The following is an 18,023-nucleotide window of genomic DNA, read 5'->3' as shown; positions in this document are numbered from 1 at the left end:
CTCCTCCTGGAGTCCCCTTCTCAGAAATGACAACTTCCATCCTGCCAGGGCCGGGACCAGTGACCCAGGCGGGTCGGGGCGAGCAGCAGCCAGCACAAAACCCAACCCTGGCGGAAGGGAAGCTAAGGAAGACCCAGGGTGCAGGGCTGGCCCAGAATGTGCTTCCCCGGCGCAAGGGGAAGGCTGCGTGGGACTGCGAAGGCTGTAATCCGTTTGGCATTTGTCATTGGCGATAGTTCTAGAATCTATGGGACAGCAAGAAACCAAAAGGAAACAACATGTTTGGAAGTCAACAGAGTATTTTTATTCCACAGGAAGAAAAATAACGACTCTGACATGAGAACCAGATCCAAGAGTCTCAACAGACTGGTGATTGTCAGGGTGCTCACGTGGTGGAGACCCAGATACTTTATGCTCAGAGTTTTATCAAGCAGCTACTAGGATATTTTGAGGCACAGATGATGCTTAAAAACAAAGGGGCCCAGGAGCCTTCCGAACCCCGAGGTGAGTCCCTACCGTGCGGTGAGGTGCTTTGCTGTGTCTCGGTAGGTGGCCAGTGGGCCCGGGTGTGAGAAGCTGTGGCCTCAGACCAGCCCCTCCAGAGGGCGAAGCAAAGCGGCTGCAGCCAGGCAGCGCCACGGCCGGCTATGCTGGGTCAGGGAATCAACCTGGCTTTGCTTTCTGCCTGCCCAATTTCCCCTTATTCCCTGGCTGGCTAAATACCCCAATTGTTTATTTTTTTGGCTGTCACCACAGCATGTGGGCCAGGGAGCAAACTCAAGCCACAGCAGTGACCTGAGCGGCTGCAGTGACAACATCGGGTTCTTAACCCACTGAGCCGCCAGGGAACTCTGTAAGTACCAATTTAAAAAGGAACAGGGCAATTAGGAGCCAGAGCCATGGCCTGCGTCCTCCAAAGCTTCGGATTTTTCCCTGGCAAACCAGGAAAACATGTCCAGGCCCCTGAAACCTCATGACCACGCCTGGCAGGAGGGCCCCGCGGGCACAGGGAGCTTGAGAAGCTCTGAGTTGGCCCTCCGACCCCCGGCCCCGTTGGCCTGTGGATCCCATGTCAATGTCTGCCTCTTCTAAGGTGCAAACGGCCGAGAGGGGTCCTGCAATCGGGACAGGAGTGACTGTTTGGAGAGCTGATTGAATTTAGAGAGGAGGTGGGAGAAAGGCATGAGAACACCCCTCTGGAGGCTTCCTGGAAGCTCCATTCCACAGCGCAGCCCTCAACCAGCTTCCTGTGGGCAGAGCTGCAGAGAATACTAGTTGCTACTGGGGGCCGAACGCAGGCTGTCTTGGTCGTATGCCAACTTGAAATTCCTCCTCCATCCAACAGAAATTCCGAGTGACTTCATTCCGGAAGGTGACAGAAGGCTCACGGACCCAAACAGTCCAGCCTTCTGGGAATCCCATCTTTAAGAGATGGTGATCTCAGGCAGTGGGTTACTGATGACAAGACCCACAAGCCAAGCTTGTGGGGTGCAGGGCGCGGGGGGCGGGGGGGAACTCGAGGGCTGGTGAGGAAGAGGAGAGACCTATAGGAGCAGCAGCTGGCATCGTGGCTGCGGCCCAGCAACTGCCCCCTCGCCAAGTGACCAAGAACACCCCCAACCCTTGAAAGGCTGGGTTTCCACGGTGTGACCCACGAACAGAGTTCAGTGAAGACTGTCCTTGGAGTTCCAGATGGTCCTAGAAAACACTGTTTAGCCAGACACTAAGCACTGTGTTAAAGCTCCCTTCCTGCTTCTTTGAAAATACACACACACACACACACATAAACACACACACACACACACATAAACACACACACACACACACACACACACATAAACACATACACACACATAAACACACGGAGCAGGGCAAGAAAGACAGGGGAGCTTCATCTGTGTCTTAGAAGGATTTGGGTCATGAGTTACAAACACCAAAACCTTCCACACATCTGCTGGCCCCCTGAGTCCTTTCAGAGCTCAGCTACAGGTGACATGGTTGTAGAAATTGATTTGATTTATTAAAATAAAAGTGGAAATTTTAAATTTAAAAATCACAAGGCTAGTCATTCCTTCTAAAGTGAGTACCCCCCCCCACCCCCTTGCCCGCCCGCACACCTGGCTGTTCCTGACGGAAAGGAGAAACAACAAAAACAAGACCCGGGAAGGCCCTCGCTCTCCTGTCTCATCCCAGTGGTACCACCGCGACACGGTTCCCGGGCTGTGGCGCTGGGGGTCTGCCTGGGGCTTTGTGAAAAGGAAGGTGGTCCTAGGGCCTTTCTTGCCACTGCTGCTCAGGAGGGAGAACATTCAGGATTTTTGATACATTTGTGGATTTTTGATTTGTTAAGCAGTTCGATGGGTTTTTTTTCTTTTTTCCTTCTGAGTTACCAGAACCTACCATTTCAAACTGACTTCTGTGATAACAACTCAAGAAACACATTAAGGCTGGTGTGCGTGGAAAGTGAACACAGCCCCAAACTTTACCTCAGAGTGGCAAGACTAGTCAGGAGAGAGCCAAAGAGACAGGCCGCTAAAAAATAATCTGTGACACACTGAGAACTATCTTTAAAACGGGGTGACAATTCAATAAAAGCCGTGTCCGGGCTGGCCCCTTCCGCCTCGTGGAGGGCCAGCTCTGGGTGTGGACACTCTGGTGCACGGCTCTGTCCTGGCGAGGCAGGCTCCAAGGGCACCTGCCCCTCACCACCGACCCCGGGACTGTGAACACTGGTTCCCACAGCTGGACGGAACATTCTGCCACTTGCCAGAGTCCCTTTTCACAGACAGGACCCTGAAGTAGATGTGCAGGATCAGTGCAATAGAAGACCCAATATAATTGTATATGACTTTACAGTTACCAAACCTTTACACGCATCACAGGCCCTGGTCGGAAACGCTCATAGGTATTTACAAACACCCAGTTGTACATATATACACGTTAACAAAATACGGGGTGATCTAAAATTAGAGTCATCTCAGGACAGTTTTTTCTTAAACGTTATTTAACCAATGCCTTTGAAAAATTACCTCCCCATAATCTAAAGTAATCCCCTGCCCACAAATTCATACCGTTTGCACCCCCCTCATCAGGATTTACCTTCCCTGGTTCCCTGATAGCAACCCCAACCTTACTCTGGTTTCCTCTCATTGAAGCCAAGCCCTCGGGCCTCTCTCCTCCTGAGTGGTCTGGGGTCTGCGTCCGGGGGCGGCCCTCCAGCAGCTGGCCTTTCTCAGGAGTCCAGCTCCAGCTGCTCCTGGTTTTCACTGAGTCTCAGCATGAGTTGCTGCTCATAGTAAAGGCTCTTTGCGTAGTTTATTTCTTGTGATAACTTGACAGCGAGGACCTCTGATTTCACGTGGACCTGAAGAAAAGAAGGGAATGAGGAATCTGCCCCCGAGGTGGGAAACCAGGCAGAGTCACAGGACCCCGGGCTTTGACATTCACCCCGGCAGCAGCTCCCAGCCTGGCTGCGGGTCAGGACGGCATGGGTGTGCCTTTAACAAACAGATTCCCAGGGCCCCACTCCTAGTTAATGTCGACTTGAGGTCTGGGGTAGATCCCTGGAGTCCGTATCTTTAATCTATTCCCCAGGTGACTGTGTAGCCAACCCACCAACACCTGACCTTTGGGACTCCCTGTGATCGAGAAGCAGTTTCAGCTCCAAGGTGAGGTGCAGCCAAGGTGAGACTAAGGGTGAGAACAAAGAGCGGGGAGTCGAATCTGAAGTCGGGTCAAAGCACACAAATGCCTCGAGGGCTTTCTCATCAAGATAGTCCCTTGCCTTGAAAGGGCAAAGGTGCAGCCGAGCAAGGCTCCCCACCCCCAAAAGGAACTTGTGGACATACTCAGACTTTTTGGGTTTTAACACAATTAACCTACCACCCTACCCCAAGCCAGGGACCCCAGGGGAGCCTGCACAAGCCAAACCAAACCCAAGCACATTCCTGGCAGGGAGAAGGTCATGGGACAGAGGCCCACGAAGGCTGGCTGCTGCTTCTGAGCTGCACAAAGACTGAGGCAGGCAGAGCCACTTTGAAGGGCCCATCGTTCTCAAATACAGGCTTGAAAATCCCGGTGTACCAGGTGAGAAGCGTGCAGTGTGGGCCGCACGGCCTTGAGCAAGTCACCTGTCCTCACCAAGCCTCCCTCCCCATCAAGTGGGGACAATAATGGTACAACATTAAATAAGTACTTAGAATCCAGCCTGGCACATGGCACGCCCTCAGTGAATCTTGGTTATTAGCTGGAACGTTAATATTTAAAGGTCCTGTTATAACAATATCTTGTACCCTTTGAAGGCAAAGTATAAGTTTTATTTACACATATTTATTGGGCTTTTAACCTGGGTAGGAGCCTATGCTAGACATTGCTTCTTTGTGCAGAAAACCGATTTCCAACTGCTGCGTAGGGGAAACAATGAAGAAACTAAAGTCTGCTCTAACACCTCCTTAGACCCAGTGCGCCCCAGAGTCCCATTTTAGGAATAAAACCTGCATGCATCCCATCACCTGGTCCTGAGAACTGCTTACAGCAGGTATTCCTGCCCACGCTACCTGGACAGGTAACTGAGGCCCAGGTGTGGCCCGGGGCCCTTGGTGGTGGGGCTGGGAGGCCGGCATCGCTCCAGGAGCACACATGGGGTGCCTTCTGCGCACACTCGGGACTTGGCCGGACCCGGGGCCTCGGGAGCGCCCGGCCTCGGCCTGAAGTGCTGCGAAGGTTTTCCCACTATAAGCTGGGCGGAGGGTGCTGGGAACTCGGGCCAGGGCGCGCTCACCATCGGCTTCTGGTGGGAAGGGCCGGGGATGGCCACGCCGCTGCTCGAGTTCACGGCTTTCTTGGTCACCTGCACGTACACCTTCCCGTGGTCTTTGGAGACGAGGCAGTGGTAGAGGTCGTCGTACTTGACCTCGAGGAAGACGGCCTCTCGGTCGATGTAGTCTCCGCTTCTCAGGAAGTAGACGGCCTTGGAGGAGATGAGCACGCAGTAGCTGTCCACATTCTCCACGGCTATGAAGCTGCAGACAGAGAGGGCCGTGAGGCAGAGGCCCCGCTCGCCAGACGCCCAACCTTGAACCCAGCCTCCCTCACTCCCCACACCTTGGGCAGGCGGTCCGCTCACTCTGAGCCGCCTCTCCTTGTTTGTAAATCAGCAAGAAAAGTGACCGTGGCCTCTCCGGGCGGCTGAGAGGCCGGGGTATAAAGCCCACGGCCCTTGGACAGGGGTTCCACAAACACCACTAACTGCATCCATGAGGGACCGCGTTTTATGGCCTTTACACAAACCAAGGCTCAGGGAAAAGTGTAACCGCGCGCCGTCGGGCAGAAGAGAGGAAGGGCGCACGGTGCTAAGTGCAGACTAAAGGAGCCGCTGAGAAGGGTGCCCCAGGGTGGCGGAGGGGCGGAGGGGGCAGGGGTGATGGAGGCGGGGAGGGGGCGGTATAAACAGTCCGCAAACTGGATGACGTGTAAGCACGGCTCGCGCTCTCCATTTGCACAACTGTGTCTACTTCCTTTTGGTCCCAGTTCTAATAAGAGGTCGCCGGTCTCAGCGAAACACCTCCAGGGACAGGGGGCTGACAGGAGACCCGCACTGTGCTCTGAGAACTGCCACAGTTTGAGCCACGGTGCTTTCTTCAGTAAAGCTGTAATCTCGATGTGCCTAACTCACAGTCATCACTTTGAGGGGCTTTGGGCCACTCAGGAAAAAAAACCTCTTCTTCCTGGACACCCGGACTTAAGGTGGGAATTTGTGTGCGTCACACCTCTCAGCCTGGCCAGTGGATGGAGACGGTGACCCCGGAAAACCCTCCAGGATGGCTCTCCCAGGCCTGGCTGCCTGCGCACATCTTGAGACAGCCTTCCACGACGGGGAGGCCACGTCGGGGGACAGCGAAGGAGAACGGATGACTGCAAGGATGCTAACAGCTGACTGTCATGCCCCGGCCCCCTGGGACTTGATGTCCTAGAGGAATTTCCACACGGCAGTTGCTGGGAGCCACGGCTCCCCTGGAACGGCTCGGGCCGGGTCCCAGGGCATCTTTGTTCCCGCTCAGCAGTTGCAAAGTTCTGAGGGGATGGAGCAGGCCCGCCTGCTGCTGCGGGACAGGCTGGTTCTCTTTCAGCTCCGAGCGCAGGCTAGGCCCCCCCACTTCTCTGCTTAGAGCCCCCCGGCCCCCGGCCCGCTCAGAACATACCGCAGGTCGTCTTCCCCAGCCTGAGTTCCAGTTCCCTGGGCAGCATCCCCAGAAACCCTCCAGCTTCGCCCCCACCTCTGAATGCGTCGCTGCTTACCTGCAAGAGCACTGCCAAGCACCTGTTTGTTCTCTTTTTGCTTCCTGGATGGGTATTCAGCTCTCTGACTAAGCTGATGTAAGGGTGGGGGCCACACCCCACACCCCCGAGTCAGCACCCGCGGAGTTGGCCACCTCCTCAGTACTCAGTAAAAACCCGCCTGGTTCCAGGTGCCATTTTAATTACAGCCTCGCATGACAAAAATTGGGGTTTATTGTTCTATTCCAATTGGTTGGCAAGGCCAAGAATGTAGTCTTGTGAAATCTCAATGCCCAAATTAGAAGTGCCGGGCAGCTTTGGGTGTCCAGGCCACTGAGCACAGAAGCTCCCCTCCCAGGCTCTGACAGTACCAGAGGGGCAGCGGTTTCCCTTCAAGAGACCAAATGGAATCTGAAATAGCTGGTCCAGGGGACGCGAAGGTGACAGAGAGAGACAGACAGACACAGGGTTGGCACAGAGAGAAAGCGTCCCAGGGCAGCTGCAACTTGCTGGGCAACTAGCTTAAAAATGGAAAATGGCCCACAGCTTCTCAGCACAGGTGGGCTGGGTGCATGGCTACTGAGGCCGTGACAGGCTCGCAAAGGAGACCCCCCCCCGCCAAGTTGGCCACCAACATTGGGGTGAGAGCAGGACGTGCATTAACAATGCAGTGGAGCCGGTTCTCTGTCCTCTAGCAGCACAGGATGGGGTGCTTCTCCTCCATACCCGTGCCCCCGCTGTCGCCATGTCGCTGTCCAGCACAGCCTCTAAAAGGGTCACGGCCTTTCCATCCAGGCAGCTGCTCTCGCACCGGGGCTGAGTGGCCGACATCATCAGTGCCCTCTCCACCCTGGACCGCTTTCATAGGCTTGAAAATAGACTCGTTTCCAAGAGGCCGCAGATGGCGCAAGTCCTCCATCAGCCACAACAGCTTCTGTTCCGGGCGGGAGGAAGGAGGCAGGTGCCTCGGAGCTGGGATGATCTACGGAAGGGTGCCCGCATGAGCAGCCAGGGAGACCCACCAGGCTGGACTGGCTGATGTCTTTGTGGCTCTGTTTCTTTACATAGAGATGATACTACCTGCCAGACTCCATCACAAAGTCAGTAAATCCATGGTCAAAATTCAAAGTCCAAGAACTGCATGACCATTAGAGAAATGAGGGGAGAGGAGCAGTCTGTGAACATGCACAGGGCTCTATTCTGTGAGCCCAGGGGCCCCACACCCTGAAGCTCAGACAGGTGGTACCGTTTGGACATTTATAGGAAATGTTCTAGTCTTTTCAAATCAGAAGCAGATCAGAGCCAAGGATATAACCAAGAGGAGGGAGACAGTGAGGTCTCAGTGGGAGGGCCAGGGTCCGAGCAAAAACTAAGCAAACAGCTGTCTCTTCATTTTCCTCCTGACACCACCCAGCACTCCCGTGACCAATGACCAAGGCTTGGCACTTCACCATAGAATACTTCTTTAAAAAATGAAATCTGGAAACCAAGAATAAGTAACACTGAGCTCCGGATTATGGGTCCCTCCTGTATAAGGAAGGCCAATCCCAAACTCATCACTCAGAGAGGAACCAAATGCCGGGGTGACGAGAGGCCAGCTCAAAGCAGTGCTCAGGGCATCCCTGTGCGTTTCCCTCCCTGCCTGGCCGACCCTGCAGGAGGCTTTCATCTGCTTTGCTTGAGGGGCTCAGGGTTTTGCCACCAGAACCGCGGTGGCCATGGCTGCACACGAGTTGAGTCTAGACATGGGGTTTCTGCTCTTCATCCCCTGAATCCCCAACCTTCACACAGGGCTGCTCTTGGCCCGAGAGGGAGGGACCATTGCCAGCCCTCGTGGGAGGACACAGAGGAGGAAGGCCACGTGGTCTCAGCTGGCTCCTGAGTGCATCCTTCTACCCTCTGACCTATTATGAACTCAAGAGGGAGGAAGAATGAAAAAATGTGGCCTGAGACACAAAGCATCTGGATAAGCTGCACCCTTCAAATATGGAAAACTAGAGAAGCCACCCGCTGTTCCACAAACACTGTAAATGATTCTATAAGAAACAGGATTTTTAGACTTTGGCTAGAAGATTTACTTACAATATCCAAAATCATGAACCATGGTGCTTTATCATCAATACCATCGGCCTTATCAAAACAGCTCAACCCCTCGCTCTGTGGCAGGTGGTAACGTGCCACTGGAACCCAGCAATCCCAGGTGCCCCTTGGCTCGGCCTGTCACTCACTAGCCACGTGGCGTGGCTCAGAGCAGCCCTGCCACCATGTGTAGAGCAAGGATCACCGTATTTACTCTATGGGGCCACTGTGACCACGAGAACCGATCTCCACGCCCAACACAGAAAAGATGCTCGAACAATGGTGCCTATTGTTATGTCTTTCTTCTGTGGAGAAGAGATGCCAAGTTATCCGGATCCTGTGGGGAAGGGCCTCGTGCAAGTCTGCAAACCCACATTTCAGCAGGATGGAGAAAGCAGTATCCCTCTGAGAGGCCGCAAGGCAACAGGTTCAGGACAAATCAATCTCCTTGGGGAGAGAGAAATCTGCCCGAGTTTCCAATGACCCATCTTGTTTCTTTTCTTTTACAGGCACACCCACAGCATATGGAAGTTTCCGGGCTAGGGGTCGAATCGGAACTGCAGCTGCAGGCCAACGCCACAGCCACGCAACACCAGATCTGAGCTGCATCCGCAACCAACACCAAAGCTTGCAGCGACACTGGATCCTTAACCCACTGAGCGAGGCCAGGGATTGAACCGACAGCCCCACGGAGACTATGTCAGGCCCTTAACCTGCTTAGCCAGAATGGGGACTCCTCAACGACCCCTTTCTTTTAATCTGATTGCTTTTTTTCCTCCCACTCTTTTATTTTTTGCTTTATTATTTTATATATCTATATTTTTTGCACTCTGTAGACATTTCAAAATCAGAAGAGCCCCTTTCTAGAACAGACTCCTCCCCTGCTGTCACCCCTCCAAGTCCATGCGTGACCCCACATCTGCGAGCCCGGTGTCCTGCAGAGTGTCTCGGCACACGCATCCCCAGGGTCCCTCACACCCAGCACCGCCTCTCGAATCTGCTCCTCCGGCACCTTCAGCTCCAGCCGGCTCTTCACTCCGCCTGTACTGAGCACCTTTCTGCTGCACTTTCTGGTCCCCTCCTCCTCCTCACCATCATCCTGCCCTCAGGCCTGGCCACCTGAGACCATCCCAGGTCAGACCTGGACCACTCCGGGGGCCTCCTATCTACTTTCCTGCCTGCGGTCCCTGCAGCTCTGATCCATCTCTCTGCTACTGTCAAGGTTACATTTTTCATGTCATTTTGAGGGGGAGCCTCTGCAAAAATCTCACCGCTGCTACCAGGGTTGTACACTGAGTGTGCAAACCTGGCCTCGGAACCCACCTTTCCGACCCCCATTCCCCCCGCACATGCGTGCTGCCACCACCCCCGACTAACCTGCCACCCTCCGGAAATGTCGCTAACACTCCCGCCTCCACCCTTTGCCCGAACTTTTCTCTGAGGCCACGCCTCCCTCTCCTCTCTCCTTGGCTTCTACCTCCTCATCCTGCAGGACCAGCTCAATTATCCATAGCCTTCCCTCACTCTCCAGGCACAAATCAATCACTTGCCCTCGTGGGCTCCGAACACATATTTTTAAAGCAATCACATGTTTACAGATGGTTAGTAACATAGCCTGCTTCCCCTGCTAGACCGTGAACCTGTCCTGGCACAGAGCAGGATTCAGTAAGTTCATGGGTTAGGTAGTCTCAGAAAATAGCAATGCATTTATGTTGCGGGGTCCAGTGGAATTTACCAGGGCACAAGTGACTTTGGGTGTTGGGTGTTTATTTCACCCAGTGGTAAAGTTAAAAAAATTCTCCCGGAAGTTTTCATTTATCTTATTAAAGATTTAGCAAGCCATCAATGTTCCTTCCTCCCTGCCTTCTCTTTTCTTTCCTTCCTCTCTCTCACCCCTTCCTTCTTCTTCTTCTTTTTTTTTTTTTGTCTTTCTGCCATTTCTAGGGCCGCTCCCTCGGCATATGGAGGTTCCCAGGCTAGGGGTCGAATAGGAGCTGTAGCCACCAGCCTACGCCAGAGCCACAGCAACGCGGGATCCGAGCCGCGTCTGCAACCTACACCACAGCTCACGGCAACGCCGGATCCCCAACCCACTGATCGAGGCCAGGGATCAAACCTGCAACCTCATGATTCCTAGTCGGATTCGCTAACCACTGAGCCACGACGGGAACTCCCCTTCTTCTCTTTTTAGCTAAAATGCAGCTGATGTACGAGGTTGTGTGACCTTCAAGGGAACAGCAAAGACACGCCATTAGCTCTTCTCTGAAGAGCCAGATAAATGACCAAATGAAAGTTGTCATTTACGGGTCTATGGAAGAACGTCCAATTTCCCAAGGGTCAGTGTTTATTAAGAGAATATTTCCTGGTTTAGAAAATGGAAGCCAATAGATTCTATCCCACTCCTCAAAAGTTCGGGTCTTTTGCTTTTGTTTTGAGACTACAAATGTTACTTTAAGGTTTTTATTTACAATGATATGCTATTAGGATCAGCTAAAGGAATGCCTTCGTGGTAGTGGTTAAGGACACCGCTGGGGCTTCAGTTTGACCCCTGGCTCAGGAACTTTCACATGCCACGGGTGGTCAAAAAATAAAAGAAATAGAATCAACCCATGCTCAGAAAAAAATTCTGATTTCTATCTCTAGCTGCAATTTCTCAAGGATAGACAAGATACAAAATACCGCAAACGGTATGTTTACAAAGGGGGCAAGAAGGGAGAATTTTACTTTTGATTTTCTTTCTTTCTGTACTCTGAATTTTGCTAACTGTGCACATGAGTTTATTCCATCAGAAAGAGAAAGGACTAATCTGGCTGGTGGATTTATAGGCTATTTTTATTTTCCTTTTCATACTTTTCCATGTTAAGAAAAAAAGATCTCAACAAAGACAAAAGAAAAAGAGGGGAGTAGCCTCCAAAAGATGGAAACAGTGCGTAACCCAAAGGGACCGGGGACCTGCCCGGCTCAGCTGAGATCCAGTGACCCAGGAACCCAATGGGATCTTCCAAGATACTGACTAGACTCAAGTGGTCTCACAGTGGTGACCTTCAAGTTTTGCCAAAAGGCAAACACCACCTTCAAGGTCTCGCACAGGAACCCTGCCATGTGGAGCCACTTCCCAGGTCTTGCTGCCCCTCAAGGGTTTTTAGCTGTTGCTGGTAATTCATCCCTTTTCCTTTTATCTGTAAATATACCAGCATATTTCTCTAAAGGATTAGCTCTCTTGTCAGCACAGTCACAATACTAAAAAATAATTAATAATTAAAATTTTCAAACATCTAAAAAGGCTCCCAATTTGCAATTAGAACAGGAGCTCTGAACTTTTTGTGGATCCAGGACTCCCACTATGGCATTCTGGGGAGACCCATGATCCTTTCTAAGAATAATGCTCCTTTTAAATGTATAAAATAAAACACTTAGGTTGACATGGGAAATCAATTCTGTGTAAATACACTTATGCAAATATTACTTAAGGAGTTCCCATTGTGGAGCAGGGGAAATGAATCCAACTAGGAGGTTGTGGGTTCAATCCCTGGCCTTGCTCAGTGGGTTAGGGATCCTGTGTTGCTATGGCTGTGGTGTAGGCCGGCAGCTGTAGCTCTGACTGGACCCCTAGGCTGGGAACCTCCATATGCTTCAGGTGCAGCCCCAAAAAGCAAAAAAAAAAAAAAAATTACTTAAAATTTTGATAGAGTACTTTTTTAAATGGCCTCACCCATGGCATATGGAAGTTCCCAAGCCAGGGATTGAACTGCAACAATGCTGGCTCCTTTAAGCCACTGCGCTGGGTGGGGGATTAAACCCATACTTCTGCAGCAACCCACACACTGCAGTCAGATTCCCAACCCACTGCGCCACAGCAGAACGCCCTAGAAGCTGCTGCTTTTTTTTTTTTTTGTCTTTTGTCTTTTTAGGGCCATGCTCACGGCATATGAAAGGTCACAGCTGCAGTAACTAAGGATCTGAGCCATGTCTGTGACCTACACCACAGCTCACGGCAATGCCAGATCCTTAACCCACTGAGCAAGGCCAGGGATCAAATCCATGTCTTCATGGATCCTAGTTGGGTTTGTTAACCACTGAGCCACGATGGGAACTCCCCCTAAAAGCTCCTTTATTAAAGCATTAAATAACATCTTTAAAAAACCCTCATAAACGTAATTTCCTAAAACTACATTTAAAAAATATAATCTAGGTGTCAAGTAAGGAGTATGTTAGGGCAGCTACTTAGGCCATATGCATAAGCGACTTTTCTGGAAAGGTAAGATGCCGCTCTAGTGCTTACATGGCCAGTATGTAGCTTGGTCTGTGATGGTGTATTAGAAATAAAACAGGTAATTTTTTCTTTTTTTAGGGAAAATGAGGTTTCCAGCTACAGCTTAGACACTAGTTTTAGAGAAAATTATTATTATTATTATTATTTTTTGGTCTTTTTGTTGTTGTTGTTGTTGTTGCTATTTCTTGGGCCGCTCCGCGGCATATGGAGGTTCCCAGGCTAGGGGTTGAATCGGAGCTGTAGCCACCGGCCTACGCCAGAGCCACAGCAACGCGGGATCCGAGCCGCGTCTGCAACCTACACCACAGCTAACGGCAACACCGGATCGTTAACCCACTGAGCAAGGGCAGGGACCGAACCCGCAACCTCATGGTTCCTAGTCGGATTCATTAACCACTGCGCCACGACGGGAACTCCAAGAAAATTATTAATTTAGTCAAATAGGACAAATTCCACTTTAATATCATCTTATCAGGATACTATTTTAGAGCCCAAATTAAGAAAAATGGAAAGCCAGGGCCATTTTGCAACATATCAGAGAAATATTTGATTCATTTGAAACGGAAGCCTTTTCAGCTGGCCAGACTTTAAATCATATGTCAGTAGCTATCTTTTGAATATTAATTAATTAAATAAAATAAAAAATTAAATGCAACTTGATCTGGGAGAACAAAGTTGAAGTAACCATGGCACCGGGGACTTTGTGGGGTTTTCACTACATCAGGAAGTAATTACACAGTATTTTCCTGAAGTGAAACAGTGAGTCTAACTGGAAAAAAATGTGGAAACATTTAGTTAGAACAGTAGAGCAAGGTATTAAAGTCCTTTTAAGGGGTTAACTCTGCAGGAAAATATGCAAATAATTAGGTCTGTAAACATGTTTTTAATTACAACTCTAGGATAAAAGTCAGAGGTATAACATGGCACTCCTGCGCTTTTCCTGAGAACCTCGTTCTTGCAAATGACCAAGACCCAGTGCTCACGTCGCCGTGAGGACCCAGCCTGACAACCCGAGGTTACTTCGGAGAACCATTTGCCAGGTTTCCCGGTGACTTCTTCGCTGTTCCGTGGGGAAGGCCGTGGTCACGGGTCCCCTTCCACATTCGCTGGCAAGATTGAACCCACTAACTTGGGTAGAGTCACATGGTTTTCATCTTTAGCATCAAAAGTCCCTCATGCCAGTATCTCTTCCATGTTCATACGAACTTCAAGAGTTTCATGAACTCTTTTTTACGGACTTCATTTTGATCCCAGCTCTCAGCTTTCCATGGCTCTGTTTTCAATGCAGGCCATTCCACTGGGAGCTGTGCTACACAGCTTCTCCCTGGGTTTTTGGCATATGCCATTTGATTGAAAATGAATTTCACAAGGACCAGAGATGGTTCGCCTTGAATAGGGTGAGTCGGGGAGAAAATTAAAAGTACAATGTACGGTAACTATCCAACAATCATTCATTCAACAAATGTTCGCTGAGTGCCTAGTATGTGCCAGGCACTGTTCCATGTACTGAGGATTCTTCAGTGAGTGGAACAGAGAAAAAGTCCAGCCCTCGTCAAGCTGCCATTCTAGCAGACTCTGCACCAGGCCTTGCTGGACCTGAGGAACGACTCTCTGGGCTTCTGATCCAGAGGCTGAAAGTTTCATCAACAGAGTAGTATAAAGGGTGGCCACGGCAGCAATCCTTAGCCCAAGGCGGCCAGGAACATAAAGTCCTCCCTGAAGTGAAGTGCTGGTGATCCTGGGTATTGGATTCATGGCCAGAGACAAAGAGAGCAGACAGATATATGCTCTGGGCAGAATTATACCCCCCCCGCCCCAAATTCCCTGTTGAAGCCCTCACCCCAGTGTGACTATCTGAAGTAAGGGACTGACTGAGGTCACGTGAGGTCATAAGGGTGGGGCCATGAGGCCACAGGATTAGTGTCCTTAGAGGAGACACCAGAGATCTTGCTCACGTGAGGATCCAGCCAGAAGGCGGCCTGCAAGCCAGGAGGAGAGCTTTCGCCAGGAACCAAATCAGCTGGTGCCCTGATCTTGGAATTCCCAGTCTCAAGACGATGAGAAGTAATTTTTGGTTAAGCCACTTAGCCTATGGCATTTCATTACAGCAGGTTGAGCTGACTAGGACATCGTTAAGAGACTTTCCAGAAACACTGCAGGGAGTCTCCAGGAAGATGTCATCCTATGCAGCAAGCACCAAATGAATTAGAGATTCAGCTTTTGACAGCCCCATTCGAATACTAACAGGTGAGGTCAGCTTAACACTGTGTCTACCCTTTGCGCCGAGGGCTATTCTCAGAGCTAAGCTCTACTGCAGATACTCCTCCACCAACCAAAACACATTCATGGGCCTCTGAACCCTCTCTAGCTTGCTTTATTTTAAAGGAGCTATATAAGCAGTGAAAGAAATTACACTAGCATCTTGCTGTTTATCAGCCATAATGAATTGCCTTCTCTGGCCTAGTGGTTCTAACATCTATTTAGGTTACAGAGCATTTTACGCTAAAAGGGTCTCTGTAGGCTATCCTAAAATAGTGATATACTGAATTCTACCACATCAGCTAGGAAAAACTTCACTAATTGAAAATACAACAAGATCCCAAGTATCTAAGCCTCCACATTCAAAGAGTAACAAAACAAACTTAAGGAAACTGCATTTCCAAAATTCTCAGGAACCGGTTGTTTGTTATTTGTTTACCTGTTTTGTTTTACCAGCAAACAACAGAACACCAGAGTTCAGGAAAATTTTACAGGGCAAAAACCCTTTAGAGAGTGAGAACCTTTTCTCTTCTCTCTTTGAACTAATTAGGAGACTGCCAACATTAAGATCCTGCTATGGAGCTCAGTTTGAGAATCACTGTTCCATCTAAATCCATAAAACAATTGGGCTGAGGAATCTGGGCCCATTTCCAAGGTCTGAAAGTCATGATGATACCTGGATCAGACAGAAACTTCTCAGACTCAAAGACAGCAAATACAACTTGGTGAACCCAAGGCCCTGGTTTCCTGTGGCTCCGACTTACAATTCATCTTGTATGTTGTCTGTGAGTTTGAAGAGCTGCTCCTGGCCTTCTGCCTGGCTCTCGGAGTAGCGGGGCAGCAGGCCCTGGGGCCCGGTGCAGCAGCGCGGCTTCCGGACCCTCTGGGCTTGAGTCCTAGGTGAGGAGAGGGACAAAAAGCAAAGAGGTGAGGGCTTAGCGTTAAAGCCTTTTCCCGTCCCTCCTCGTGTGAGACGAAAGCACACCTGACATAGGACATACTCTAAAGCTGGTGACCGGATTTAAAGCACACGGTAAGAAAGTGATCAAGGACTCCGGCTGTGAACGGGAATCTGGCCTTTGCCATTTTCCAGCCGTGTGACCATGGACACGTCAGTTAGCGTCTTCAACCCTTGGTTCCAGTTTTCTCTGTAAACAGGGTGATGACACCTGCCTCACAGGAGTGCTGTGAGGTCAAATAAAATCTTGCCCATCCAGCCCGTGCTGACAGAGGTGGGCTGCCCACCAACGGTGGCTCTTGTCCTTGTTCCTACCACTGGACTTGCAGGTGGCCACACTTTATTTTCTAGGAATGCCTTTGGGAGAGGCACCTCTGGGTTTGTAAAGGGTCGGGAGGAAGAGGGAAGGATGCTGGGCATTAGTAAGCACACACAGAGCGTCTCCACTCCTTCCAGGATGAGCTCAGCTGCCTGGGTGTAGGATGAGGGGCACAGAATCAGGGGAGGGAGAAGAAGGCTCTCTGGACGGGTCCCAGGCCACAGCCTGGGATGCTGCAGAGGCTCTAAGCCGTGGCCCGCAGCTGTCGGCTGCCCAAAGGAATCTGCTTTGCTATGGCTTTCAGGGTAGGCTGGTGTTGTCTTTTTCCACAAACCATATACAGGGTAATGGATAAGTACTTTTTGGTGTTTTCCTAGAAACAGGAGTCCATATTTGTTTTGGAAAGGCTGTGCATATTTCAGATGACTGATAAGAGTGTGCCTGGTCTGTCCCAGGCCTTGTACTTGGTGTACTTTTCATTATTTGTTCCTGGATTCCACTGAAGCAAAACACCCTCTCTAGACACATCTAAAAGCGATGGCCAGGCTCACACCCGGAATCAGCAGCCAGAGTCGGGTGCTCACAGCAGTATGGAGACTTACCTGCAGGGGCAGATGGGGCCTGGGGGCATTTCAGGGTAGAAATATGCACAGAAACAGTCAGAAACGTGGCACAGGCCACAGGGTGGATTAGCTGCAAAACTGGGACGACTCAGAGCCCTCCTGGACCCACGTCAGCACTTGGCCTATCAGGCCAGGCTCTCCCAAGTCTCGGGCCTGGGTAACGTCTGCCATGAGCTGGAAACCCAGAAATCCAGGGATGATTTTTTTTTTAAAAGTTCAGTAGTAAGGATGCCTCCAGTACTACTTGTTGTGCTCTTCAAGTAAGACTAAAAAGAAGTCTTGGCAATCTGTGCTAAGGGACTGGGTAAAAAAACCATTTTATTGCTATCATCTAGTCGCCCACTCCTGCTGTGCAGTCTCAATTCCTTCTCCAGGACTCAGGTCCTGCTGGCTTTTGACTTTTTTTTTTTTTTTTTTTTTTTCCATTTCTTGGGCCGCTCCCGCAGCATATGGAGGTTCCCAGGCTAGGGGTCAAATCAGAGCTGTAGCTGCCAGCCTACGCCAGAGCCACAGCAATGCGGGATCCGAGCCGTGTCTGCAACCTACACCACAGCTCAGGGCAATGCCAGATCCTTAACCCACTGAGCAAGGGCAGGGATCGAACCCGCAACCTCACGGTTCCTAGTCGGATTCGTTAACCACTGCGCCACGATGGGAACTCCCCTGCTGGCTTTTGAGACCCCAACGACTGGCTGGAAGTAGGGAGGGCAGTGAGGGGATCTGCTGTTAATCCCTCTCGGAGAAGCCTGACAACTGCTGTTTTAAGAACTAGGGGATGGAGGGTCGTGTACTTTTCCAAGGAGGTGAGTCCTGTTCTTATCTCTGTGCCCAGGGAAACATCTACCCAGGACAGACCAAAGAGCATCTTTTCCTCAAGACAGTCCTACTGTTCCGTCAGCCCTAAAGCTCTCGGAAGAGACTGGGGCATGGCAGCAGGAGCCCCGAGCCCCCCAGGTCTGCCCCCTCCTCGTCCTCAATATACAGTTTCATTCTGCCTCTTCTCCCCACGTCTTCCCCAACCTATTGGGGGGTTCGCCCACATACACCCCCAATCCACTGACTTCTCCATTCTTCTCACGACTAACGAATGATCTCTGGATTTGTGCTGGCCTGTTACAATCATCTTACAACTTATTCTGTTTCCACGCCTATCTGTTCTTCTCACAGCAGTGAGAATGATCCTTTCAAAAACAAGTTAGATGAAACTGGTCATGAGCTCGAAACACATTTGCTTCA

At 50.7% G+C, this 18,023-nt stretch overlaps 1 protein-coding gene across 5 annotated transcripts in view; it reads right to left on the bottom strand.

Annotated features, from left to right (window-relative positions):
• Nucleotides 1-281: 281 nt before the first annotated feature.
• The window catches only part of VPS13D (vacuolar protein sorting 13 homolog D), a 255,497-nt gene continuing 237,755 nt past the window's right edge, over nucleotides 282-18,023 (bottom strand). For all 5 annotated transcript variants that reach the window (XM_047791889.1, XM_047791884.1, XM_047791885.1 and 2 more), the window contains 3 exons: nucleotides 15,652-15,783; nucleotides 4,781-5,021; nucleotides 282-3,364 (listed from right to left, as the gene is read on the bottom strand). In XM_047791889.1, coding sequence (XP_047647845.1) covers nucleotides 3,233-3,364; nucleotides 4,781-5,021; nucleotides 15,652-15,783 — 505 coding nt within the window. In that variant the 3' untranslated portion in view covers nucleotides 282-3,232. The remainder of the gene's footprint in view (nucleotides 3,365-4,780; nucleotides 5,022-15,651; nucleotides 15,784-18,023) is intronic.

This window comes from Phacochoerus africanus, chromosome 8, assembly GCF_016906955.1.
Source record: "Phacochoerus africanus isolate WHEZ1 chromosome 8, ROS_Pafr_v1, whole genome shotgun sequence".
NCBI lineage: Eukaryota > Metazoa > Chordata > Mammalia > Artiodactyla > Suidae > Phacochoerus > Phacochoerus africanus.
The sequence above is the reverse complement of the archived record's forward strand: the minus strand, read 5'-3'. Positions and strand labels throughout refer to the sequence as shown.